This window comes from Cygnus olor, chromosome 11 (genome assembly GCF_009769625.2).
Source record: "Cygnus olor isolate bCygOlo1 chromosome 11, bCygOlo1.pri.v2, whole genome shotgun sequence".
NCBI lineage: Eukaryota > Metazoa > Chordata > Aves > Anseriformes > Anatidae > Cygnus > Cygnus olor.
In genome coordinates, this window is record NC_049179.1 from 8,085,235 (window position 1) to 8,110,010 (window position 24,776).

The 24,776-nt window shown below is 45.1% G+C and overlaps 1 protein-coding gene and 1 long non-coding RNA gene across 9 annotated transcripts in view; both read left to right on the plus strand.

Annotated features, from left to right (window-relative positions):
* Nucleotides 1-312: 312 nt before the first annotated feature.
* LOC121075934 lies at nt 313-11,620 on the plus strand. Of its 8 annotated transcripts, none has more exons than XR_005823258.1 (10): nt 313-1,464; nt 1,565-1,651; nt 1,774-1,828; nt 2,174-3,400; nt 3,479-3,594; nt 3,703-3,777; nt 4,535-4,718; nt 8,689-8,821; nt 9,138-9,284; nt 10,723-11,211. It is a non-coding gene; the product is annotated as an uncharacterized LOC121075934 (long non-coding RNA). The 8 variants fall into 8 exon arrangements; XR_005823255.1 differs by having other exon boundaries at nt 313-1,433; XR_005823252.1 differs by lacking the exon at nt 10,723-11,211 and adding an exon at nt 11,507-11,620 and having other exon boundaries at nt 313-1,651.
* A 325-nt stretch (nt 11,621-11,945) lies between these two features.
* UBE2Q2 (ubiquitin conjugating enzyme E2 Q2) overlaps nt 11,946-24,776 on the plus strand; it is a 42,570-nt gene continuing 29,739 nt past the window's right edge. Inside the window, 1 exon segment of the mRNA XM_040569694.1 lies at nt 11,946-12,418. Within this exon segment, the coding sequence (XP_040425628.1) occupies nt 12,233-12,418 (186 nt within the window). The 5' untranslated portion in view covers nt 11,946-12,232.

The following is a 24,776-nucleotide window of genomic DNA, read 5'->3' on the forward strand; positions in this document are numbered from 1 at the left end:
ATTACATGGAATTTTTTTTTTTTTTGGCGTGTAATCTGTTATGCTCCTAGATTTTTTCTTTCTATGTGAAAAAAGGTTTGAGCTAATTCCAGCTGAAAAAATTTCAGTTGCTTGCTTGGTCATATTGTCCTTTCATATTCAAAGCTGCCAGCAAAAGCATGGGATTGTTGCTTCTAGAAACAGCACAGTTCTCTGTGCTGTGCTTTGCATAGTGTTGAGCTAAGCCAGATAAAAACAAACAAACAAACAGCTGCTGCTCCTTCTGCTCTGTTTCTTCCTTTTTGTGCTTTGCCCTTCCCCTTTCCCAGGTGATTGGAGTGGGGTTCTAGGCAGGGCCTAATGGTGTATGAGTCACAGGCATCCATCCCATCAGAGAGCTCTTTCTGCCTGAGCTGCTCTTTGGGGTAAGTGCTTTGCTTTTCCTTTAGTTGGTTGCAGGGTTCTTCAGGTGGGTCAGAGTCTATGGGCTGATGCGTTTCCCAGTTAAGAGAGGTAAGCACGTCTTTTTGAGGTAACAACTAGTCGGGTGTTTTAGAGTAAAGCAATCTATATAATAGTAGGTGCCTTTATTGCATACATCTCTTCTTCAGGGGAGTAATTTTTACAGCATGCTTATTGATAGGAAGATGATGTTACTTTGCGTGTTTGTTCTGTGGTTCTAGGTCCCTTGTGATTTTTGCAGAATTACGGGGCTTACTGTGAATGTGACCTTATGCCTTCACCTGTGTGTCAAATATTATTCAAGTTACAACCTTGGTGGTAAAGTGATGGAGAAGGGTTTAGGGGAAATGTATCATCCAAGTTCCCTGTGCCAGTATGTATCTGAAAACAGCAGCCGTAGGCACGTAAGGTGTAGTCTTTTTCAGGGTTAGGGACAGTTTGTTATATTTTTGGAGCTTTTTCCTCCTGTTTTGCTGGGTGTAGAGTCTTTAGACCTTATAGCCTTCCAGATTTTAAGTGCTTGGAATTCCCTTAACAGAGGGATATTTAGCAAAGGTTGCCGGGTAACTTGTTTTTGTGACGTGGTGGGGTAAGCTTCTGTTTTTGGCTTATGTTTTAATCTCTAGGTATATCAAGCCATTTGCATAACTCTCCAGAGGATTCACAAAGAGCTTCAGTATGCACCGCAAGGGGCTTGACCGCATAGGCGCAGTATTACCGAGAGACTGAGCAGGGTCACCTTTTTCAGCTGTAAAGGATAAGTCTGTGATCACCCCTGTTGGGGCTGCTGTGCATTCATGGCCTGTTGGTATTTGTAGACCTGAGGGTTTTTTTGTTTGTCTGTTTTTTTCTGGCTCTGGTCTCTGTGCTTTGGTCCTCTGCAAGGAGCCATACTGTTTGCGTGTTTGTCACGGACATGACCGTCTCTTTTTGTTTCTTGTAGCCCAGGTCATAGGCACGGGCTAAGCTGGGAGTTTGAATGAGGTACAAGGGTGAGTGGATGGTGGTGTGGGCCATGAGTTGGTCGGTTGGTTTTGTTAGTCTGTTTTGCCTGTCGGGCAGGCTTGGCAAGCACCTTGCGACAGCATTGTGCATCTCCTGCCATGTTCCTGTGTCACGCCAGACGTCAGCGGTTCCAGTTCCTGAAATGCTGGAGATGCTCCAAGTGCAAGAGGAGCAGGGAGCGTGATGCATCTCTTTGGGACGTTAGGTGAGCGAAGCGGTGGTACTGGGTTGGGGCTTGGCTGTTGGGGTAGGGGAGGAAAGAAGAGGAGTAGGTATAGACTGTTCTGTGGATTGTCACATTTGTCTGTTCTTTCACCTTGGTCTGAGCCACGTGACCTTGGCTCGGCATGGCGAATGGAAGCGCTAAACCTCGATCAGGAAGGTGAGTAGAAAAGAGTTGGAAAACGGGCATGGGTTTCAGGTTGGTAGTCTATCGGCCCCCCTCTGGGTGACTTCTCTTTTCAGGGGATGAAGAAGAAACTGTCAACATCCTAGCTGGCCTCTGTGGTCCATGCTGAGGATGGGTTGTGACCCCTGAGAATTAAATCAAGGGGCAAATACTGTGTGTGGGGGATGGTTGGCAGGGGGAGGCGGGGAGTGGTCTAGCGGTTGTCTGACTTCAGTAGCAGAGCAGGGCGGTTGACTACCGTTCTGCTTCTGAGGAGGGTGTTACATTGGAAGAAGTTTGGCTGGCGTGCCAGTGCCTGATGGCACTCTGTTTCTGCAGGTGAAGAGGAGCCTTGTGCCTGAAGCAATGTCCTGGCTAGCCTTTGTGTTCCTTGTTGAGGATGGAACCTGCCTCCCAGCGTTTCCAAGCTAAGATGGGGGGCAAATGCTATGTTTGGGTCAGGGTTGTGAATGGGCACGCAGGGCAAGGGTATATGCTTTGAAGTCGTTGCAGTGGATGGGGCCTCTCAGGATTGGTCATGGTCAGGCAGAGAGGGGGTGTGGGGGGGGGTCTGTCAGGTACAGCATGAGCATGTATGTGCCAGGCAGGGCAGTTCCAGCTTGGTGTCTGTGCTGTGCTGTACGATAGTCTTCATTTCCTGTTGCTCTTGGTGCTCAGCAAGCCCTGCAGAAGCCATCCTGAGGGTATTGAACACTTCACCTCATGGGAATAACACCAGTTGAGCGCTGCTTGTCTTGCAGTGGGAGCTTAAAGAGCTCATTTCTTTTGTGCGTGTAATTTTTTGTATCATAAATGTTTCCTGATATGGAATATCATATTCATCATATGTTACGCATGTCCTCGGGTCTTGTTATCCTCATTGCTTTTTGCATTGGACTGACTAGAGAGGCAACTTGGTAGCCAAGCCAAAGGTTCTAAATGCTTGTTTCTTCATCACGAGGCTGATCAAGCGCTTCTTGTCTTGCAGTTACAGCTTAAAGCACAGATCCGTTTCAGGTCTTGTGCATCATGTTCGGTTTCAGATGGTATCCATTTCCTTCCTTGCCATTGCGGAAGTCATGTGGGCCACATCAGGATCTCTTCCTTGAGTACTCTTTGTCCAAGAGTTCTCTTACAGGGTTTGCACTCCATTCTTCCAGTCTCTTGTCGTAAAACTGGGCTTTTTATGCCTCCATCATCTCAGTTTTGGCGGTCGCTTTCAGTCACAAGTCGTGGCATTTGAGTATCTCTGGGAGAGCATCTGTGCCGACTTGCTGTCGCCGTAGGGCTTCCTTCTGGGAGTCATTCTTCTGGCACCTCGTGTTCTCCTGTGTTTTGTTCATAATGTTTGTAGCGTGCCTGTGTGTGTTTGGCCTGGAACTGTCCTGCCTGACACTTAGTGATGATAGCTAATGTGGCGGTCCAAAGACGTCTGGTCTGTCTCTGGGCAGGTACTCAAGGGCAGCTGCCACAGAGTCATCTCTGTGGTGTTTGGCAGATGTGGAGGGGGAGATTGAGCTGCTTGTGAGCAGCTGTTTGCATAGTGCTTGAATAGTGCTGGAGGAGGTACGTTTTTGAATCTTGAAAGCTTCCAGATGTGGGGTTTTGAAATTCTGTATTTATTTTTTATTTTTTTGCCAGCAGTAGAGAAACCTTAGGAGGAACTGGTCAAAGGAAAGAGTGCCTTCTAGAACTGTCACCTTCTGGAACTGTCAAGCTCTTGGTCGGCAACTCAGTGACTGGCTTGATCTACTTTCCAGGTGCTGAGGCAAGTGGACTGTTGTTTTGAAACGATAAAATTAAAAATGGGGTCACTTGTGTTGTTGAGGGACGGATGCTAATGCTGGCAGCTGAATCGTTATCTTCAGACTACGTTATAATTTGTTAGCGCTGAAATGAAGCATGCAACACAGGACGTCATGACCCGAGCTGCATCTGGCAAGGTGAGTGATGAACAGAGGTAGCAGCTGTTTTTGGGGTGCGGTTGTCACTGCAGTTACTTCACTACATAAAATAAAGTAAAAATCCTGTTTGCCTTTAGAGGTACTGTAGCTGGCTTAAGAGAGCAGGTGGAAGCATCTGCCACGGGGGCAGGAGAACAGCTGAGGTAAAGGAGGGGATGAGAGTAACTGTCCTAGCTGTGCTGTGGCTTTTGCTGCTGCAGTTGCTTTCTCTTCAGGTGTACCCAAAGGCTTCTCTTGGGAGAACATTTTGATGGGAGAAACTGTCGCCTTACGTGTTTTTTAGGGTCCTAATTAGGGCTAGGCTTAGTGTTCCAGTTAGGGTTGTTTGGAAAGAGAGAAAGCGCAGAGTCCTGTTGTGTGTGGGGTTGCGTAAAGGCTCCCCAAGGGAGTTCAGGTCTACCCAAAGGCTTCCATTGGGAGCAGTCACTGCTGCCCTGTGCGAGCATCTCTTGGTGTGGCCTGGGCGCTGCTGGCCCTGCGGGGCACTTCAGACTGCCTCCTACGGGTGGTGCGGGAGCTCTGCATCCGGTGTCAGCTCGCTGCAGAGCACCCGGGCTGCCTGCACAGCCAGCAGCAATCCTCACCAAGCCCAGGCCTTGCCAGGGCTGCTCATGCTGTCAGAAGCCCATCAGAAATTGAAACCGGGTTACTTAGTGGTGTGGTGAGATTCACTTTTGGATGCGTCTGGCCAGAGCAGGTTTCTAAGCAGGCTCTAATGGACACTTCTGGGCTACAGCTCTCTTTGTCCTGCTTGCCTTGCCACCCTGAAGCCGCAGCCTTTTCCTTTGGCCTTCCCCATCCGGCCCACCTCCGTCCCCCCTTGCTGGCCGCTCTCGGGCAGCTCTGGCACACTATGCAATTGCTTCCCGGGGATTTCATCTCCTACATCACTGCACCAGGAAGTTTGGGCCAGCATTCAGGTCGTGTTTTCTCCTTCCCAGTTTATCTTTCTTGCTTAAATCCCCAGTTGCCTCTCTGTATCAATGCTAAATAATTCCTGTCTTTACTTAGCGCTCACAGTGCTTGGAAGCCAGAACACAAATGCAGGACTGTGCGTTACATACGCTTCTAGTAATGATCCAGTCATGTGCTAGTGTGGGGAGGGGATGATAAAGATCCTTCAGCTCCAGCCCTTTTGCTCTCCTGCTGTCCCCGTGGGAATTAGTGTATCTCTGTTTAACTATCCTTTAGCTGCAGTGTTCGTGCGAGGCTGGTTCTTTGAGCCAGATAGCTCTTTCTCAGACACTTAGGGGCATGTTAAGACTCTTGTCTAGAGAAGAAAATCGTCCTGGTGAGCGTATTGCCCCACTGCGTTCTTGTAGGTGTCCTACAAATGCTGTGCTGTGTCAAGGTTGTTCTGTGCTGTGCCTGCAGCTAAGGTGAGTGCAAGCCAGATCTAGGATTGGAGCGTGTAAAAGAGGATCTTTGTCCACAGCCGAGGAGCTAGCTCTGGTGTTTAGCCCCTTTAAGTCACCCTTCACAGGTCTGTCTTCCAAGTCCCGTCCCTTGCTCTGATTCTTGTTGATTTTCTGCTGAGATCACAGTGCGGTGTTCCAGGTACAGATTTGTCTCCGTGTTTATCAAGGAGCTTTCCTTTCCTTATGCCATGGTACTGACAAGCACCACCTGATGTTATACCGACCTTGCTCTTACTGCCTCTTGAACGCGTTGGCCTGTTTAAACCGTATTTAATGCAAACATAGAATTAAAAACAAAAAATTACGTTCCACAAACTTTCTAAAACTCAGTGACTGACTAGAGGAGAGAAGCCACTCCCCACCTGGGAAATAGCAGTAGGCCCTTGGTCTTACCCTGTCCACAAACCAGAGCTCAACTGCATGAACAAGATATTAGCCAAAAACATGGAATCTTATCTATAAAATGTTTTTTCATTAGACAGTTTGACGTAGATATGATAGGATATACACAACAGGATGGATTCTGAAACCAGCCACAGTATATGCTCTGTCTCACCTAGCCAGAACTGATGGTGGAAGTAGGAGGAAATATGGAGAATCCTGTGCAAAGTAAGAAGTGAGAGACATGGGTAGGAACTGGGAAGGGGTGAGGGGATTTACAGCATGACACCAAGCAAGATGCAGTGGTGTGGTGGTATAAAAACAGAAATGTATAGGAAACCAGGAGTCACTAGGTTTGTGGCTTACAGATCAAGGGGTTGTTTTGGTTTTTACCTTTTTTATTTTTTTTTGTGCCTCTTGGAATTATTTTATTGTCTTTGTTTTATTCAGAATGCCTCTCTGTCATCTGATAATTTCATTAGTCATAGTCTCTTGCAGTTAGCTGTGAAAATCTTGAGATCAGCTCTAACACAGCACTGCCATGATCCATTTAAAAAATAAATACCTTTCCTTGCTCATTAATTTTCTATTTTTATTCCTTGTTCACAATTGTTAAACCAGTTCCCAAGCTATGTGGGTGCTGTACCAAAAGAAAATTGAATCTATGTTATTTATGGATTGTTGTGATGCAGTCTTTCAAAATTTTTTAAAAGCCCCATATGTAGGTTCTGCTATATCCCTTTTATTCACTGATTCTGATTCACAGACTTTAATTCTACGGGAAGTTCCACTTTTTGTAAAGGGCAAATAAAACTACTTGTGAGTCTTCTATCCTTCATCTGTTTTAGTGGCTTTTTGTGCTCATAATTTGTTCCTAGTGGAAAAAGAGTGAGGTTTACAGAATGGCAGCTGCTAGGATCATTCTTTTCCGAGGTTTGTTCTTGCATTTGTTTCTCTGAGACTGCTGGGTTTGTGACTTTTTCTCAGTAATCAAGTAACCTCTCATGTTGCAGGTCATCTTTGTAATGGAGAGAAGTATCTCATCTTTCATCCTTTTACTTGTAAAGATGGGAGGATTACTTTTTAAGATGTACTTGGCCACTTTTTTTTTTATGCTGTATCACCAAGCTTTGTAGTGACATTTGAAGGTTACTAGATGCAGAGTATGTAAAGGATCCCTTACCAGCTCCTGGTAGGTCTTGACCTGTGCTCTCTTGGGGTCCTGTGAACTCCAAATCAGAGAGTGGTTGAAGATCTCTGGCCTAGCTCACCAGTATTTTGATTCCTATGGATGCTGTGTGACCTTGGTAAAACATGGCCTGTCCTGTTGCGATGACGGCAAGGAAAAAGTGTCTATGAGGTGCACTTGGGAGCAACATAAGAACTGACATTAACCCCTTCCCATAGAAACCTTCAGCGTGAGCTCTCCACCCAGCGTCCCCTGTCAGTGTTCCCAGCACACAGGGGTGGACAGCACCCACAGGAAGCACTCTGGCAGCTCTACGGCACTTCCCCTGCTCCCCTCGAGCAAGGAGGGTGCTAGGGGAGGACTGAATATGGGCAGAGACGGTGCAGTTGCGACTGTTCCAGGTCTGAAGCAAGGCTGTGAACAAGGCTGCTGTGGCACAGGCCCCAGGCTTGGGGTGCCCTGCCTCTTCTCAGACAGCTGGACTCTGCTGACGGACTGCATAAGCAGGACACATCCCAGCACTGACACCAGCTCACTGTGTAGCCTTGGGAAAGTCTTCCAAGGCTGGGTCAGAAATTAAATTAGCTGAGTTACTGCAGTGGTTAGACTGTGGTTGGCTCCAAAGACTGTCTGTGCACCTGGTTCTGCAATGACCCTGCCTCCCAAAATTTATTTAACCTCAGTGAGGCAGGATCACATGCCTGCTTCGGTATGACACCCATAATGTTTGTGTTGGTGCAGCACTTTTGACGTTCTGCGGAGGGTTTGACTGGAGACAGCACTGCCATGGGCACTGCTTTGTTCCCCCAAATCTAAACTTATCTACAAAAAGTAGTAACAGTAACTGAGAAGCCCTGCACGCTGTGTGTGTGGTTGCTGAGCTGTGCTTGATTTGTCTTTACCAAACGAAGTGATGTGGTGACATCTGTCTGTGCTTGCAGAGTCTGAAAGCAACAGCTCTGACCTGCCTCATTAATCTCAGTGCCTGCCAACCTGGATGCCCTGTGCTGATACTCTAAATATTGACTCAGTTAACTATTTTGCTGCCTATCAAAACAAGGAAAAGGAAAGGGGAAGGAGAAGTTGCACATTTAGCTATGGTTAAGATTGCATCTCAGCGCTGAGTCCTTGATCTGGGGATCTGTTCATTTCCCTGTCTCCCCCTCCAGCCAGAGGTGTTCAGCAGGACTGAGCCTGCCATCTGACCTCTGCTCCTGTCCATCCCTTTTAAGCTTCTGTGATGACAAAGGAAGCTAAGCTTGCCGAGCCCTGTAAGGCTTAGAACTTTGTGGATCCCAAGAAGGGGTGGGAGTCCCAGGGAGTCCAGGGAAGGTGTGTTAGCATGCTCTACACAGTGCTCCCTGCAGCCACCTCTTCTCTCACCCAGCTGGGCTTTGGAAATACAGTGTCCAGTTTTCCTTTTTTCCCCAGCTTGTTCTGTTCTGTTATTAAGTAGCATGCCTCAGATATGGCTGCGTGGTTCCTTATTGCCTCCATAGATGTGTTTTTAATCTGTTTTTAAGAAGCTACATGAGCCATAAAGAAGAACGCTAGTTGTGTTCCCTCACAGTGCATTTTTAAATACTTGCATGCAAAGAGTTTTGTTTCTGATGTGTTTGCACAGTAGATTTTAATCCCCATCTGTAGCACTGGAAGACTGCGGTTAATATGGCTTTGCTTTCCAGTGGCACCTTTCAGCTAATAAATGAATTCCCACAGCATTCATATAGAACAAAAACATATCATTAACCCTGCTTTGCAGACACTATTCAGCTTTTAACTGTTCTGGAATATACGCTGCTTGGTTATATGTATGTGTATATATATGTCCACAGCCAGAAGTACAAATCTACAAACAGTAATGAAATCTTCACAGAAACATTATTGCTGTTTCCTGTCTAGATTTACAAATGCTCTTCATCCGCTGAGCAAAAGCACTCTAAGGAGGGACGTATTTGACTCAGTTGCTAACAGCCATGGGGACGGACTCAGAATTGTGGCTGAAAACTCCTTCATCAGCCTCAGACCATCCTGGGTAAAACTCTGCTCCGTTGTTGCTGGTGGGTTGCTCGGCTGGCTTATGTTAAGCTTTTGGCCCTAGTATTTGGGTGCCAGGTGGCAACTGCTTGCCACCTAGCCCTGAACATCTGGGCACCAGTATCGCTGTTTGTCCAAAGCTGCCTTAGGGTGGGTTGGCTTTTGAAATGCAATTCTGTAACTGTTGCAGTCTTTAAAAGTAAAGTGGGTATTTGAGGAGGTAAGCAATCTCATGGTCCGCTGTATACTAAGTTTCTTGAAACTGTATTGTCCATCAAACGCACTGACACTGTTTTTCTAAAATGCTTTGAAAGTGACTTCGTTACGGAAGCTATGACTTTGCTCTGAGCTCAGAAGCTGATATGAAGGCACAGCTATGGTGACCAAGACAGGTTGGATTGCATCTTGGAAAAGCAGGATCCTCTTGACTCACTGTCTTTCTGCCTGTGCCAAAGTTCCAGGTAAGGTTTCCTGCCTTATGCTTCTCTATGTGGGTGTATCAGCCATTATTTGTCTTTTCCGGTCTCACGTTCTGATGCTGCCTGTGAAAAACTTAAAGTATCTCTTCAATCCCAAGATCAGTTATTATCAAGTTACCCAATAAATATCAGGGAAAAGAGGGAAAAGGAACAAAGAGGGTTATGAAGGTATGTTGTCTTCATAGCAGAGAGATTTGGCCAAAGTGCAGAGCCCAGGAAGAGGAAATCTAGATGTATGACATCATGGAAACCACTCTCTGTATATCAAACATCTACATGCAGGAAGAAAGGTAGAAAAAAAGTGGTGCTTGCAGGCAGTATAGATCAAGGGAACCAAAGAGCATCTGTAATTACTGTAATCTCATACAGTGCTCCTGAGGGTCTTTACCAATATTAATTTCCTTTATTACCCAGAGATGTCAGGTCTTTCCCCACATGCATTCATTTTGGTCTTTGGGGAATTCAGGATTTCCTGAGTCACCTTGTGACCAATGTAAGATTCGTGTTAAAGCCTTTCGGCAAGTCCCTGAAGGAAGAAATAGGAATGAACCAGACATGATGAACAGCTCTTTGCACCTCTGCAGCAGTTTCTGTATTCCAGATAGCAAGGCATCCCGGATGTGTTCTCAAGGTCTTTAACACAGAAATGAATTCACAGGCAGAGCTATACCCTCCCAGCTTGCACAATGCCTGCTAAACATGGAAAAGCGCAGCAGAATTTAGGGGAGTGGTGGCAGTGCAGCTGCATGTTGCTTCTTGAAGCCTGCAACAAAAAGGCAGACTGAAGGAGCTGGGGAATGTTCTCTACCAGACTTAAACAGCATATGGCTTGCAGGACGCACTTGGCTGATTAAGCAGTTTGTTTGGCCTGCCAGATGGCCAGGAGACACCATGATGTTTGGATCTCTGGGTGCCTGAGAGAGGTGGTTGTGCCTTCCACCAGCTGGCCAGATAGCACAGGCATGGCAGCCTCCCTGCCCGCCAGCACACCCACACCCTGCCACTGCCCAGACAGATGGGGGGTCGCAGACAGAGGAGGGGCAGCACAAGAGAGAGGCAGGTGAGAATGCTAAAGGAGGACGAGGAGAATGGAAGCCCAGAGGTAGGGATGGATAGAGGCAGTTCTGGGGAGGGCATGACGAAAGGTGCAGTTTGAACTTGCTAAGTCTCCCTGCTGCAGTGAGGCGTTCTAGGCCAAAATCATATCGTCTGAGCAAAATAGGGCTGAGTCACCAAATTCATTTCTCTGCTGTTTCACGCATCACATCACGTAATGCCTAACAAAGTCTGGTTTGCTTTGTTTCCAGTGTTCCAATAGTAAGGCTCTTCCAGGCCTTCCCTTTTTAATAGGTAGACGTGTAATTTTCTGCTGTTTATAGAGTATTTGCCCTTTGCTTACATATTCCCTTATCTCTCAAAGGTCTTCACTTTGCCCGATGACGCATCGACAGACAGCTGTCATATCCGCTCTCTGTCCTTGCTTTGCAGACTATAGAGTCTGAGCCAACAAGACAGTTCAGCCCTTCTAGGAAGGCTGAGTTGCACACGCTTTACAATAGGCACCTTTCAATTGATACTTGGAAAAACAAAACAAAAAACAGATCTTTCAACTCTCTTTGGACTTTCTGGTATCTTTCATTCAGAGTTTTTAGCTAGTGTCAATCCTTCCTGGCTGGTTTTGCAGCAAAGTATGTTCTTTGCAGCTGTCTTTGCTGGAAGGATAGATTTCAAGCCCACAAATCAATAAGACTTCCATATGCTGCCATGTGGAGTTGGGCATGTGCATGACTGTTTTTCTGGATCAAGATTAGAGTTCTCACCACTTGAAAAGATTCAGTTTGTGGTTTGTGACGTGCTGCCAGTTCCTCTGGATTTAAAGATTTATATAAAATATCAATGTTTAAAAAAAAAAAAAAAAGCCGTTCCCTATTCCAGCTTTGTGTGTGTGCACGTGGTACCACGTTAGTTAAAACTGGCTGGGAAACAAGAAGGACTCCCTGTAACAGTGCTCCCTGTAGTACGTAGTCCCTTGGTGCTGTTTGAGGGTTGTTGCTTGTCCCCAAGTGCACAACCGTCTGTGGACAAAGCGAAGATGGAAAGTGACAAATAAAGGCTAGGAGACAGGGTGTCCCCGAGTGACAGAAACAGAGGTAGCATCGCTTGATCCCTGAACGTAGTGACTATTCACTTGGCTCTGCTTTCAGGCTTCGCTGTGCTTTTCTTTGGGTAAAACGTACAAGCTGTTCCAGAGGCACTGGAGAGCAACGCGAGCACTTTCAACGAGCTTCTGGTGCTACTTTGCAGCTCGCAAAGCTGGACCCCGAGCGGCTCTGTGCGCGTCCCTCAGAAGCGCCGGGCCCGGAGCCGCTGCCGCTCGTTGGCTGGCTGCTGGCAGGGCTGAGGGGACCGGGGGCGAGCGGCGGGACCCGTGCGGTGCGGGGCAGGAGGCGGAGCGGCCCAGGTGAGCACCGGGGGGCGAGGGCAGCGGCGGGGGCGGCCCCGGGGGAGGAGCAGGGCCCGGCCCGGCCCGGCCCCGCCGCGGTCCCCGGGCAGCGGGAGGAGGCAGGGCCGCGCCGGGCCGGGGCGGGGCGGCTGGCGGGGCTGGCCCAGCCCGCCGGGGAGGGAAGGAAGGAAGGGAAGGAAGGGAGCGGAGCGGAGCGGGGGGTGCGGGCTGCGCTGTTGCCCTTTTAAGCGAGCGAGCGGGCGCCGCAGGCTGGTACAAAGGCAGCCGCCGCCGCGCTCGCCGTCTCCGCGCCGGCTGGGGCTGCCCCGGCCCCCCCGCCCGCCGCCATCTTCCGCCCCGCGGGCAGGGCCAGGGCCGGGGGCAGGGGCAGGGCCGGGGCCGGGGCCGGCCCGGGCAGAGCAGCCGCGGGGGCGAGGCGAGGCGGCGCAGGCCCGGGCCCGGAGCCGCAGCCGGAGATGAGGCCAGGATGTCGGTGTCAGGGCTCAAGGCCGAGCTGAAGTTCCTCGAGTCCATCTTCGACAAGGACCACGAGCGCTTCCGCATCGTCTCCTGGAAGCTGGACGAGCTCCACTGCCAGTTCGTGCTCCTGCCGCCGCCGCCGGGCTCCGGCCCGCAGCCGCCGCCGCCGCTCACCATCCACTGCAACATCACGGTGCGGGCCGGGCAGGGGCAGGGACCGGGCAGGACAGGGGCCGCCCTCGCCATTGTCTGCGGGGCGCGGGCCGGGGGCGCAGGGGGTGACTCAGCAGCCGGGGCCGGTCGGGGGCCTCCGCCCGCCTGGGGCCGCTTCCCCGGGGGGCTCCGCGCTCCCCTCCCCGCTCCCGGCCCCGCCGCGGCGCACACAAAAGTTGGGAGCGCCCCGGGCCCCGCTCCCTGCCCCGCCGGGCTGCCCTGGGCCGCCGCACAAAGGGGGCAGGAGCCCGGCTGGCGGCGGGGCAGCCTTCCTCCGGGCCCCGGCGGGGCGAGCTCGGCAGGCAGGCGGGGGCCGGTGCTTTGCTGAGTGCGCCACACCGCCGCGGCCTGCGGCCCCGCGGCCCGCTCCGCCCCGGGCCGGGCGGGGAAACGCGGCTGGGGGCCGGGCTTCGTTTCCCTTCCTTCCCTTCTTTTCCCTTTCCGTCTCTCAGTTCTCAGTCCCTTTAGAAGTTTAATTCTCCGAGGCGGTTCGCACGGTCAGAGCGCCCTTGTTCCCCTGCCCAGCAGTCGCCTTCTCATAACGGTGGTGGTTAAACTTGTGAGGGGGCACGGGCAGCTCTCCCCAGGCTGAGGGACCCCGATGTGTGCTTTGCTTTGGGCCTTCACTCTGTTTTTTTCTCAAGCTCTCCTACAGTGAGTCGGGGGGCAGAATAAAATATTCAGTGTTGTTTGCTGTGGTAAAATCCTCTGGTTTTAAAAGTTACTGGTTAGGGCCTAAACTTGCCAAAGGGTTTGGATGGGTTGGTATTTGTGACTCATGGACAGGAAAGTGCTGGAGGTTCACTTTTATTAGACTACCTTTACTTACAGGTGAACTTAAATGCATCAGCTCTGTTCAGCTTAAAAGTATTGAAAAGTTCTGACTGGGTGAAAATACAGTTAGTATGTTTGGGTTGCATAAGCTCTCAAGGCTCCTTTTGTCTGTAAGAGAATGAAAGTTTCAGACAGTGTGGGGGTGGAACCATGCATGTAAGTCTAAATACCTGAGTACTGAAAGATGAAAGTATGCATGCAAAGCAGGCAGAGCTCATAATCTTGGTAGGATCCTGACTTGCCATACAGTAATAAATTGAAGGGGACGTGTTAAGAGAGCCTTCTCATGACAACTAGCTGTGAAACCTAGAAGTCAGTTCTGTGTTCGTAGGACAGCTGTTTGTGTTAGCTGACTCTTCCGTAAGACATAAGATTTTGTTAATGGTAAAATGAGCAAGTTACTTTGGTGTTCTTGTTTTTAGGTATGACATATCAGACAACAAATTGTGTGACTTTCTTTAAATATTATTTATTTAATAGAGAGTGTTTCATTACTGAGAAGTCTGGCTGTATGCCCCCCCAGGCATGATCTATTTTATAAATATCTTCTTTAAGATTTAAATGAAACATCTGGTGATTGTACACCCTCAGCAGGCAGTTGATTTCAATGGGTTATGTCTTCTTGTCAAGTGACAGCTAACAGGGAAACCCAGTAGTAAGGTCTAAAGTTTTTGTGCCTTGGATTTGTGCTGTCATGTATTTCTGCTTCTGCATTGTCATAAGTACTTCGGATGGTAATTCTTTCTTATTCTGCATCGAGATATGCCCGCATGCTTGTAGGCTTTTGGTTGAGGTGTGCCAGAGCAAGCAAGAAACAGGCTTAGGTCGTGGTTGGTATTTTTATGTGTTGTTGAGGAAACTGGGTCTGCAGTTGGCCACTACAGTTGCTTGCCCTAAAAGTCAAGAGATCTTCTGTGTGCCATTAGAATTGTGGCATGCGTGCTTTCAAAAAGAACAGGAAAAGAGCTGTTTCAAACCTTAGAGCCAAGGCTTCTGCTTTGAAAAGAAGCTGTATCTGAGATTCTTGAAACTTGTGTCTCACAGTTGTCTGTGAGCAGCTTGGTTCTTTCCAGTGTTGACTAATTTTTGGCTCTTTGAGGTAGGTGGCTATTTTCCCCCTCTGTTGAAAATAAATGGGAGAGGACAATTTGAGATACAGAGTGTCAATAAATGGTTCTCTTGAAACAAGTGTGAAGCTTGTGAGAGAGCCAAAAAGAGAAAGCTGGCCTCTGGACTTCTGTCCTAGTCTTTTGACACAAGTGTTAAAGCTCAAAGTGTGAAAGAAGTTCTGTTTGTTTTTCTCTTCCCGCCCACCACTGAATTGAGTCGATTGGCTCTGACTCCTAATTGCCTCTAGTTTGTTTTTTTTTCTGTAGGTACTGTAAATGAGAAGGGTGTAAGTCTTGTTAACTGTGCTTCATTTGGTGTGCAGAGCTTCTGGAGAGCTGAATCAAGGTACTGTGGGAACTAGAACTTCAAATGATGGTACTAAAATAAACTGATAAGACTATAAAGATAGCAGTAAAAGTTTATTTGAGGAGACTCACTCTCTGCCTCGGGAGCAGTTGCCCTCATGCTCTGGGTTTGTAGTGCAAATATGTAACTTCGGTTGTGTGCTGCTTCTAACCAGTTCAACCTCTACAATAATGATAAAGTCTTCAAGGATATTTCTCTTACTCAACAAAACCTTACGTTAATTTGAATGTCTGGACACTCAATAATGCTGTCAAGGGGAAGAAAAAACACAAAGGTGAATAATTGCTTTTATTCTTGTTGGTTTTATTAGGGCGCCTTAATATTCTAGCTAAAGTGAAAGCTGTCTAGCAGTATGTACAGGTGCTGAAGTTACTGGATGGAGAAAAGTCTGGCAGGGAAGGAAGCTTCCAGTAGCTTCTGCGCTAAGTCTGAAAAGAGATGTGATAACTGAGTTGCTCTGATCCTCACAATGGATCTCTTTCTTTTTTCCAATCTAGAGAGAGAGAAGGCAGAGGAAGGAGGAAACATTCTCCTGGAGAGGTGAGGGAGAATATCTGCTTAGGAACTGTATGGATCTCTACCAGTGTCCTTGACTAAATTCCAAGGTTTGATTAGAAGTCTGCCCTGGAATTTCTACGATATTCTGATTGCCTGCATTTGAGTTTGCAGAACTGTCAAAGTTAAGCGTTTGCTGCAGCATCCCAGGGACAGTGTACCTGTGGTACTGAGCAATGCTTCTCATTGAAGCAAGATACACTTCTCCTGATAGGTTTCTGTTTTATGAAGTGACAGGCAAATGTTGTGAAGGTCTGTCCTTCCTTTTTTCTGGTAGTGATCTATGTTGGAATTTAAGTGGTTAATCTGATTATTTTAAGAGGCACTGTAGGGTGGAGTCACCTCTGTCAGAAACATTGCTTTTTATGCCTCAGAACTATCTAATTATTGAACTTGTTCAGGCTGTGTACCTTCACATTCCCGTTCTGTTATGCCAACAGCAGTGTCTCTGTTCCAGAGTTTTATTTCTGTTTTTCTCAGCCTTCTTTTTCATTCACGTAACAGCAATATTCCAGTTAATCGAGTTCCATAAACCGGTGTTCTTTACAAAGTATTTTTATTTATCCTGGTCGTGCATGTCTTTTGAATTAGTGTCAAATCAGTGGCTTTACTCAGAGCAGTGTGTTCTTGATTATTTCGATAAGTGCACTCTTTTTGGTACCTTATCAAACTTACATACCAGTATTCTGATTTCCCTATTACTGGGGGGGGAAGACCACTTTGGACTCCTAAAAGTGAAGGAGGAGTAGGTTCCCCGTCCCTAAAGCATATTTTTTAATCTGCAGAGAAGTTTGATGATAGTATCTCTCCACTCGTAGACAAAATTTCCATTGAATTCTGTGTCCTGAAGCACCACTTGCAAGGTAGGATAGGGTTTGTGCCAGCTCTGTGTAGGTGCAGATTTTGCCCAAACAGATGCCGGGTTCTGATGTGTAATGATATCCCTCGTACATTTACAATTCAGTCCATGTGATATGCCTGACTTCGGTATGCTCTTGCTTCCCTGCTGGGAAGAAGTATCTTCTGCTTTCACTGAAAAATGCCCTGCTGCTAAATCAGAGTTGAAGATCCTAAGAAAGACTTGAAAAGGGTGCTGACTACAGGTAACTGCAGTTGATGGGAGGAGACTGTTTTCCATTCTAAACCAGAATGGATGAAGACATCTTACCTGTGAAACTTTTGACAAGTTGTATAGATACAGAAAGTGAGTATATTAGGACATATGATAATTCTTCAAAGGCGTAAGATTTTAATATCAAACACACTCATAGCTAATGCCTAGACATCTGATAAACTTTTATAAAGGCTATTTATTTGTACACGGAACTAACCACGTAATGAATGAGGCTTCGTGTTCAAGCCACAGAGTGTTTTTTTTAACATCATCAGATGTTCTGTAGTGAGCTTGAGAACTTTGTCTTGCAGTCTATGGATACAAAGATTAAATAAAAGCATACAGAGCTATACCTTCATAATGCATGCTTTTCTGACTCTAATTAGGTATGCTTTCAGCTTTAAAAAAGGCAGTCGAGTAACTTCTCCAAGATAACACTTAGGCAATAGAAGTTGAGAAGTTCAGTCTTGTTTTATTTATCAAAACAAAATTAAATAAAATGCGAAGAGTGAGGATGCTAACTTCTGTCTGTCCCAAGACTATGATTGGAAAAGGGATGTTGTGAAAAGGAGAAATCCTTCATCTCTGGAAGACATAGGACCTTAGTGTCTGTTGCCACAGCTTACTTTTGCTACGTGTGAAAAGCTGTAGCTAGCACTTAAGAACTTTGCAGGTCAGTTGTGCTCTTCCCTCTCTAATGTGTGAAGTGCTCCTAAAATATCCTAGAAAGCCCCAGTGGTGGGCTTCAGATATAAACGCTAGCATATGTTAAGGCTTTAATCTACAGGAAATTGCCCTTACTACAGATGGGTTGCTTACTGGAATTACTTATAGTTGTTTCAGGACTGGGACCATTTGTGGTCCTCACGAGAGCTCTCCCTGCCTTTTGATAATTGAAAGACTTTCATAAAAGAACTGTATTCGGCATGCTGCTTTAACTGTTCTAGGAGGTTTTTGTCCAAGATTGAAAGATGCCTGGTGATTTTCCTTAATATTTAGTAACTTTAAAGAAACTAAAACTATGAGTGGGATGACTTCATTGACATCACAACAGTCATTTGATGTTTTGTGATGGTTGCTTTTGATTTGTATTGTCAACAGTATTTGTCAAAATCAGTAGTTGGCATTACCTTTCTTATCCTATAGGAAGGAAAATACACTTCGTTAACTTTTTTTTTAAATTGGGAGCGGGAGGTAAAATTCTGACTCTTGTCAAAGCTTTCTGTCACTGAAATAGGAATAAGGGAGTAGTATATGAGGTGTGTCCTATTCTCCGAATAAGGCTGCACTTTCACATTCGCTATGGCAGTCTATCTGCAATGGGACACTGTAAAATCAGAAGTTATTAATGGAGTTGATCGCTTGTGCTCACATAAAGTAACTTCATTCTGTTGGACTTAAACTAGAATGAACCTGCAGGCATTTGGTCTGTCATATGCCTGTGGATATTGGTTATTGATGACATGTTGGTACCCTCAAATGTGTATTAAAAGTTAGGGTTGATAGGAAGAACAGAGTATGATTGGGTCCTGTGCGCTCCGTAATCCTGCTGATCCCATAACAGCAAAGGCTGTGTGCCTTGTGAGGTGGCCAGAATTGATTTTACTGGATTAAGGACCTGGCTGGCACATAAAAATTCTTGACTGGGTCATTGTTAATCTGGATCGCTTCCCAGTCTGGTTCAGCATGTGGCTGCACAGACAGCTGTACCAGCCCAACAGAGGGCAAAGGAATGAGTGAATGCTGGGGAACAGAGCTGCTTGCCAAGTGCTGTCTGAGTCCTCAGTGGTACTTGGGATCGCTCCTGTGTGGGAAAACCTGAGCTGGTGTCAATCCAGTGGGTTTACACGGGTGTCTGGTCTGTGACAGTGATGCCTAAATTGAGAGAACTGGGCTCTTAACAGTCAAACTGGAATTAGAGTTTACCTGTCAAATCAAATTCATTTCAGGAGAATAGAAGATGGAGACAGTTCTCTGGATAGTGTTTGAACTGTTTTAAAAATGGCAATAAGAGTTAAAACTTCTGAATAGGAACAAATATTGGTAGAGGCTGATGAACAGAAAGAATTGCTGTTTTAGTTATGCCTCTGTGGATTACTGTGCAGTGCTATCAGGTTGTTTGCCTTTCTGAAAGGTTATAAAACCCTGAATTCCTGGCTGAAGCTGATTTATTTTAGACTATGAATGGGAATATGTCATTTGAAGAGATATGATTGCTTATTATTTAATAAGCACTCCACTGTAGTTCTTCAGCTGTTAGCTCTGTAGGAGAAGTGAAAATGACCTGTCACCAGCTCATGGAAGACACCTGGAAAACTAAATGACTGATTACAGTAAGGAGATGCTATTTAATGTTCAGATGTTATGTCAACCTGCCTGTATGCAGTGTAGTTGAAGCTAACAGGAACAGAAGAGTTCTCAGTTGCACTTCGCTGGAAGTGAACATTTAGGATATGTTATGCTGGTTTCCTGTTTCCAGCTGTAATCTCCAAGTGTGGTACTAAAGTCATGATATTATATGTTTTGTTTCTTCTTTGTTATCTCATGCATACAAGACATCCTGATGTTTTAAGTAAGCGTAGAGAAGTTGGTGCGTGATTTCTTGATTTAGTTTGGGCTATATTCTCCTTTCTCCCAGATCTCTTAACTTCTTAACCCCTCTGAGAGAGAGTGTGTTGGAGTTACAGGTTTTCCGATAGCTTCTTTGCTGTGTATTCGGAAAGACCGTTTGTAAAGGGAGAGGGGAAAGAGGAAAGTTCTCGAGTTGTGAGAGGGGCAAGTGCACTATGTCTCCGATAGGATGGGGTGAGCTATTTGGGCACTTGAAAGGCCTAGATTCTCTGAAGGTAAAGAGAGTGGAGAGGAGGGAGGGAAGGCCTGTATTTTTGGGTGACAGCAGAAGTGACATCAGACTTCTCACATTGAGGATAACTGTCTTAAGTATTAAAGGCAAGAGCATGTCTGCTGGGGAAGTTGTTCTGAAGTTAGATGGGGGAAGAGTATGGTGTGTTAGAACTGCTGCTAGCCTTACAAGAAGCCATTCTTGGCTACTCCAGCTTTGTGAGACTAATGATGATTCCTAGAAATACATTCAGAAAAGGTGTAGTTACAGAAATAGGTGATTAATAACTCTTGATGGTTATAAGAAGTTGATAAGTTTCAAGAAACTGGAATTCCTTCAGCGACTTCCTACAAAAGAACCTGCTAATGATGAAGGAAGAATATTGAAGAATCTGATTTGCAGAGTAACTTTATCTTTAGCACGTGTCTAGCTACTTACTAGATAAACCATTGCCAGCTTGAATGCCTATATAATGCATGTGTTAAAGAAAAGAACTTGTGGTGGCTAAGAGCTCTAAACCAGCCACACTCTGACTGTCAAGGTGAGAGTCCAAGCACACAGTGGTCTTTCTTTTGTGTGTGAGAGAAGCGAGATGGGTTGATCTGACTGCTGTGAGATGGTGTGTTTAAAAAAAAAAAAAAAAAAAAAAAAAAAAAAAAAACGCTGGATTCGAGTCTTGGCTCTGTAACCTTTTTCCTGATAAGCAGGTTACCTAATGTTAAATGATAATGCATTCTGTGCTTAATTTTCGGCGTGGATTATCTGTAGCTTTTTCTTGCTGTTAATTGTACTGGAGAAGGAATGTTACTTAGCTCACTTAACTGGGTTGGTTCTCAACAACTGCTTTAATTTTTGGAGGCTACACACTGCTCTTGAACAACTGTCACTTGCTATGCTGTTAGCTAAGTCGTGCTTAGTGTTAATGTTTAGAGCTGTATTTGAGCAGTGGTACGTTATCATTTGGTGGATTTTACTTGGGGTCCTTACGGAAATGTTGAGTGTTCATCTTTTCTGCAAATTTCTTTTAATGGATTGTTAGATGGCATATTGCGTTTTGATGGTGACCTGGAGAATAAAATGTTGCTTCACGATGAAGATAAATAACATTGCTTCTATCAGAAAAGTGACATTTTTGTATTTAAGCTTACAGCTGGTATTTTAATTCTGTGCAGTTAGGGTATACTTGACAACATACACCCCCCTGCCTTTATTCGGTAAGGGGAGTGGATGAAGTTGTGACAACTGATAAGGCAGTCTGATAAAGCTCTTTTTCCAAATGTATTGTGCAGTTTCACGCGTCAGAATTGACAGGTGGGGCATTTTTTGTAGGCTAAAGAGTTGGAAGAATTGACTGTGAAGACTTGACCCTAAGAAGAATAAGAACCGTGATGTCACATGTGCGTTCATATTTATGACCATTTAAAGTGAGGTTTTGTGCCTTCTCTACTTGGCTTGTGTGTGTTCTGGCTTCTTCTAGGGTAATGGTGCTTGTTTGAGCTGCAAGAGAGCATGTGTGTACCTGGGTAGAAACGTGGATGTAAATCACAGAAGTGTGGCTTAGGTTACTTCACAAACTTGGGAATTACTGGCCTCTTGTATGTGCCTGTTTGAAAGCAGCATTTGGTTAAGTCTTTTCTGGCAATCTTTTTTTCTCTTTTTCCTTTCCTCAGAATGTCACTTTCTCCTTTATATTTTCCAAGTCAAAAAGATAAGGATTCTGCAGTAGTTTCAGGAGAATTCCTAGGGCCTGAGTTGAACAAAAGAACTTGTGCAGATGAGTCTGCAAGTTACAGATTATTGCTTCTTGAAATAATTCTTGCACAAGTGAATTACAATTGAAATGCTGGTCCTCTTCTTATTTAGCTATGCTGTGATTGCTATCATATGAATATTGGCAGTTTCAACTGAATCTGTGTGTTGCAATAAGTGTTTCATTATCTAGGCTTTCAGTTCATTTAAAAATGTGCTGTAGTTCACATGTGTTTGTACAGAACGTGGCTGTGCAAGGCGCAAAGCAGCAGACTGTTGCACACCTGTCTGTAAGAGCCTGGTGAGACAAGAGCGAAGGGAACTGCTCTGCTCTGCCCTGCCCTGGAGGCCATCTGTTGTGCAGGCTGAAGTCGTGTCCATAACCTTTCTGCATGCTCTTAGCGGAAATGTTTCCTTATGGTTACTTCTGTGGTAGCCTTCTACAATCAGTAGGATGCGTTTGTACAGAGAAATAATGTATTTTTGCTTGGAACAATTTGTGATTGCAGAGTGAAGTTTACAGGCACCTATGGAGGTGTGGTTTGTTGTGGTCTTTCTGTTCTCTGAGGCACCTGCCTTTGACCCTGCCATCTCTAATGTGGCTGCATTTAATAACATAAACAGTTCTAGAGGAAGAAACGCTGCTCATTCCCTGGAGACTGTGTGGGAGAGAAAAACCACGACTATGTTAGCTGTGTTGTTTTAATGTGCTCCTGAAGGTATTCGGCTGTGTAGTGATGAGCGTGTTAGCAGAACCCACACAGAACAGGATGATGGGATCCTTTCACCTGCCTCCTGCAAAGTCGAGAGTTGATTAGTCTCTTGCAGTCCCTAGGGGTCTAACCAAAGCATGCAGCTTCATCTTGGACTGTTTTGTAGTGCAGGCTGTCAATGCCAAGACAGTCGCTGAACTTGAGGGTAGAATTGCAATAATTTTCTAAGTTTAAAAGCTGGCTGTATTGTAGTCAATTGAACTAGGTTCCTTACCAAATGTGGGACCTCTAACAAGTATTCGTACTGAACTGAGCAGGTTAGGCTTTGACTTCAGGAAGATTGTAGGGAAATTAAAACTAATATAATCTTGCTTTCTGTAGTGTAGTAGCATCTAAAGATCTCTGTTTAACTCACCTCTAGTGAATAAATTATGTCCTGCTATTTATCTGCATTCAGCAAGTAATAGTGTGTTGTATACAGTCTTAACATCTAGAAAGAAAAGGTGGAAGTTTTCCCCTTATTCAGTAGGGGCGTGTAAAATTGACATTGTCTCCACAACCATCCTCCATTAAATTTGATTTTTAATGCCCCCAATGCATATAAGTGTTGCTCTGAAAATGAGTTTCGTTTAGTTGTAGCTGATGTAAAAACAATGGAACTAGCTTCTGTCAGCGATGGAGATTTTGCAAAATCTTAGAAAATGGAATCGCATTAGAAATCCCATTCACTAAATTTTGTTCAGCCGGTGCACTAAGGAGATACAAAAAGGGGGAAAAATAAGACATTCTAAGTTTATTTGAAAATGAAAATGAAAAACTGTCAGTGTGTACTTGCCATTTTAAACCCTAACCCTGCAGATGTGTGTTTAAACGTGTTTTCTGACAATTTGTCATGATTAAAGGGCTCTGTTATATTCAAGGAGATTTGGGTTACTCTATTGCCTCATAGCAAACATCATATGCAGGTTGCTGTAATCTTAGGAAGGTGAGCAAGATGATTTTTTTTTTTTTTGGGGGGGGGAGGTTATTTGTGGGTTTTTAGTTTTTTTTTTTTTAATTTAACAATTTCTCCCTTTAAACAGTATTGTTAAAATTTAGAAATAGCTCATTCATTCAAGTCCTTTTACTAACATCAAAGCAGTGTTGCTGTAGATCTATAAAGCAAGTTAAAGATTACATAACGTGGCAAGTAGAACACCCTTATTGCTGAGCACCTATTGTTAAGAATGAGAAAGCTTAGATAGGATGTACTTAGGTGACAGATCTGTCTACCCAAGAGAAGCAAAATTAGTAAAATGTGAGTAGACCGTCTTAGAGAAGATGGAACAGAATATCTCAACGGTGAGATTCTGTGTGTCTTCTCTTCATATGCTATTACAGGACTTGATAGGTTTTTGAATTGTTCCAGTGGCAGGAGCATGGAGCTTTTCTATTTTGTGTGCTTGTTAGTAAGCTAAATTCTTTTGCTGTATTCTGCAACAGAAGCACCAGAAGTGTTTGTGCTGAAAAAGCTGTCAGTCTGTCCTGGTGTTACACAAAGGCTCTCTAGAAATGATGATCCCATGCATTGTAATTATCTCTAGGCTGCTGTAAACATTCAGCCTTTGTCCTCAGGCCTCAGTACATGCTAGGTGTGAGGTCATCCCCGCTTGTCATGGCCTACTGAGTGATCGCACTGCGCTTGCAAGCTGTACAACGTGCGTTAGCTTAGGAAAGCTGCCCAAATCGGAGCATGCAGCCTTCGTCTCCTGTGAGGAGTTTTTGCTTTTGCTTGTGGAGAGCAGGAACATGTTACGTTACAGCAATTGCATAAAACAGCTCAGCCACTTGATACAGATCATGTCTGTACAGATAAGCTAGACGCAGCATCTTCAAAGGTCAGCTACGTAGTAATAGGTCCAAAATAATGTCATTTTTAGCCACTGAGAAATAATAATTAGCATTTCGAACAGCAGGTATCTAGTATTGTAAAAGAATCCCTATTCTAGGGCTCCTTTCATGAAAAGTCAACTTTTTTTTTTTTTGAAATTTGTGTTTCTTATGTAATGTAACTTAAATCCATCTGTCCTCTCTACAGAATGCAGGTACAGAAGAAAAGGCTGACTTCATTTTCTGAACACAATTAGCTCTTGTGAAGTTCAGTTGTTTGACCTCACAAACCCCAAGCTTAGTTCTGGATTGCACACTGTGGTATTACAAACTCATGAGCTTGTTTATATCTCAGGATCAGAATGTTTGAAGTTTGTGTGTGAATTCTGTATTTCAAAATATAGTGACTCATATCCGCGTGAAACGCAGCTGTTCCAAAAATACGGATTTTTGATCTAGAAAAACTTGGTGTCAGTTATGTTTTTAAGTTAAAGAGAGCATAATTGTTGGTAAGTCTGAAGAATTAAAAAGTGTTGCAATAAGTTGAAAGGTACGCTAACTTGCATTTGGCTATTAATATTAAGCACCTCCTCCTAAAAAGTTGGAATATGAAATGAAGTATCCATATTCCAGAATTCCAAAAATTTTGTCTTTTCTGCTGCAGATGAGTGAATGTGCTTACACAGTGTTTAAGAAAAGCCTTTCTGATAAATGCATGGTTCCCATTCATGTTTCAAAAGCTAAAGCAGACTAAAAATAGAATGTCTAATGCATTTAGGGGAGTACAGTAATTTCTATGTGCTGTACATTCACAAGGCAGGCAGTATCAAATCCTAGTATGTTTTCTCTTATACGGCAGGACTTGGCATTCATTACAGAAAATGGAATGAATTGAAATGAGAGCACAGAATGAGGAAAGGATTTGTCATTCAATGCAAAAGGCATCAGCATGTTCAAATAGCTGCTGTAATGTATTAAAACACATCATCAGTCCTGTGCCACCAGTCTGATGAAAGATTTGCTCCAAGTTTTTTGGAGGAGATTATTCTATAGCCCTCCAGACTGGGAATAAGTACTGAATGCAAACCATAAACGGCTTATTCTAGGGTTGTCCATGGTCTTATTTTGGTGGAGAAAGGAGCAACAAGCATCTTCCTAGCACCTTTTGAAGGGCTATCTGATTGGC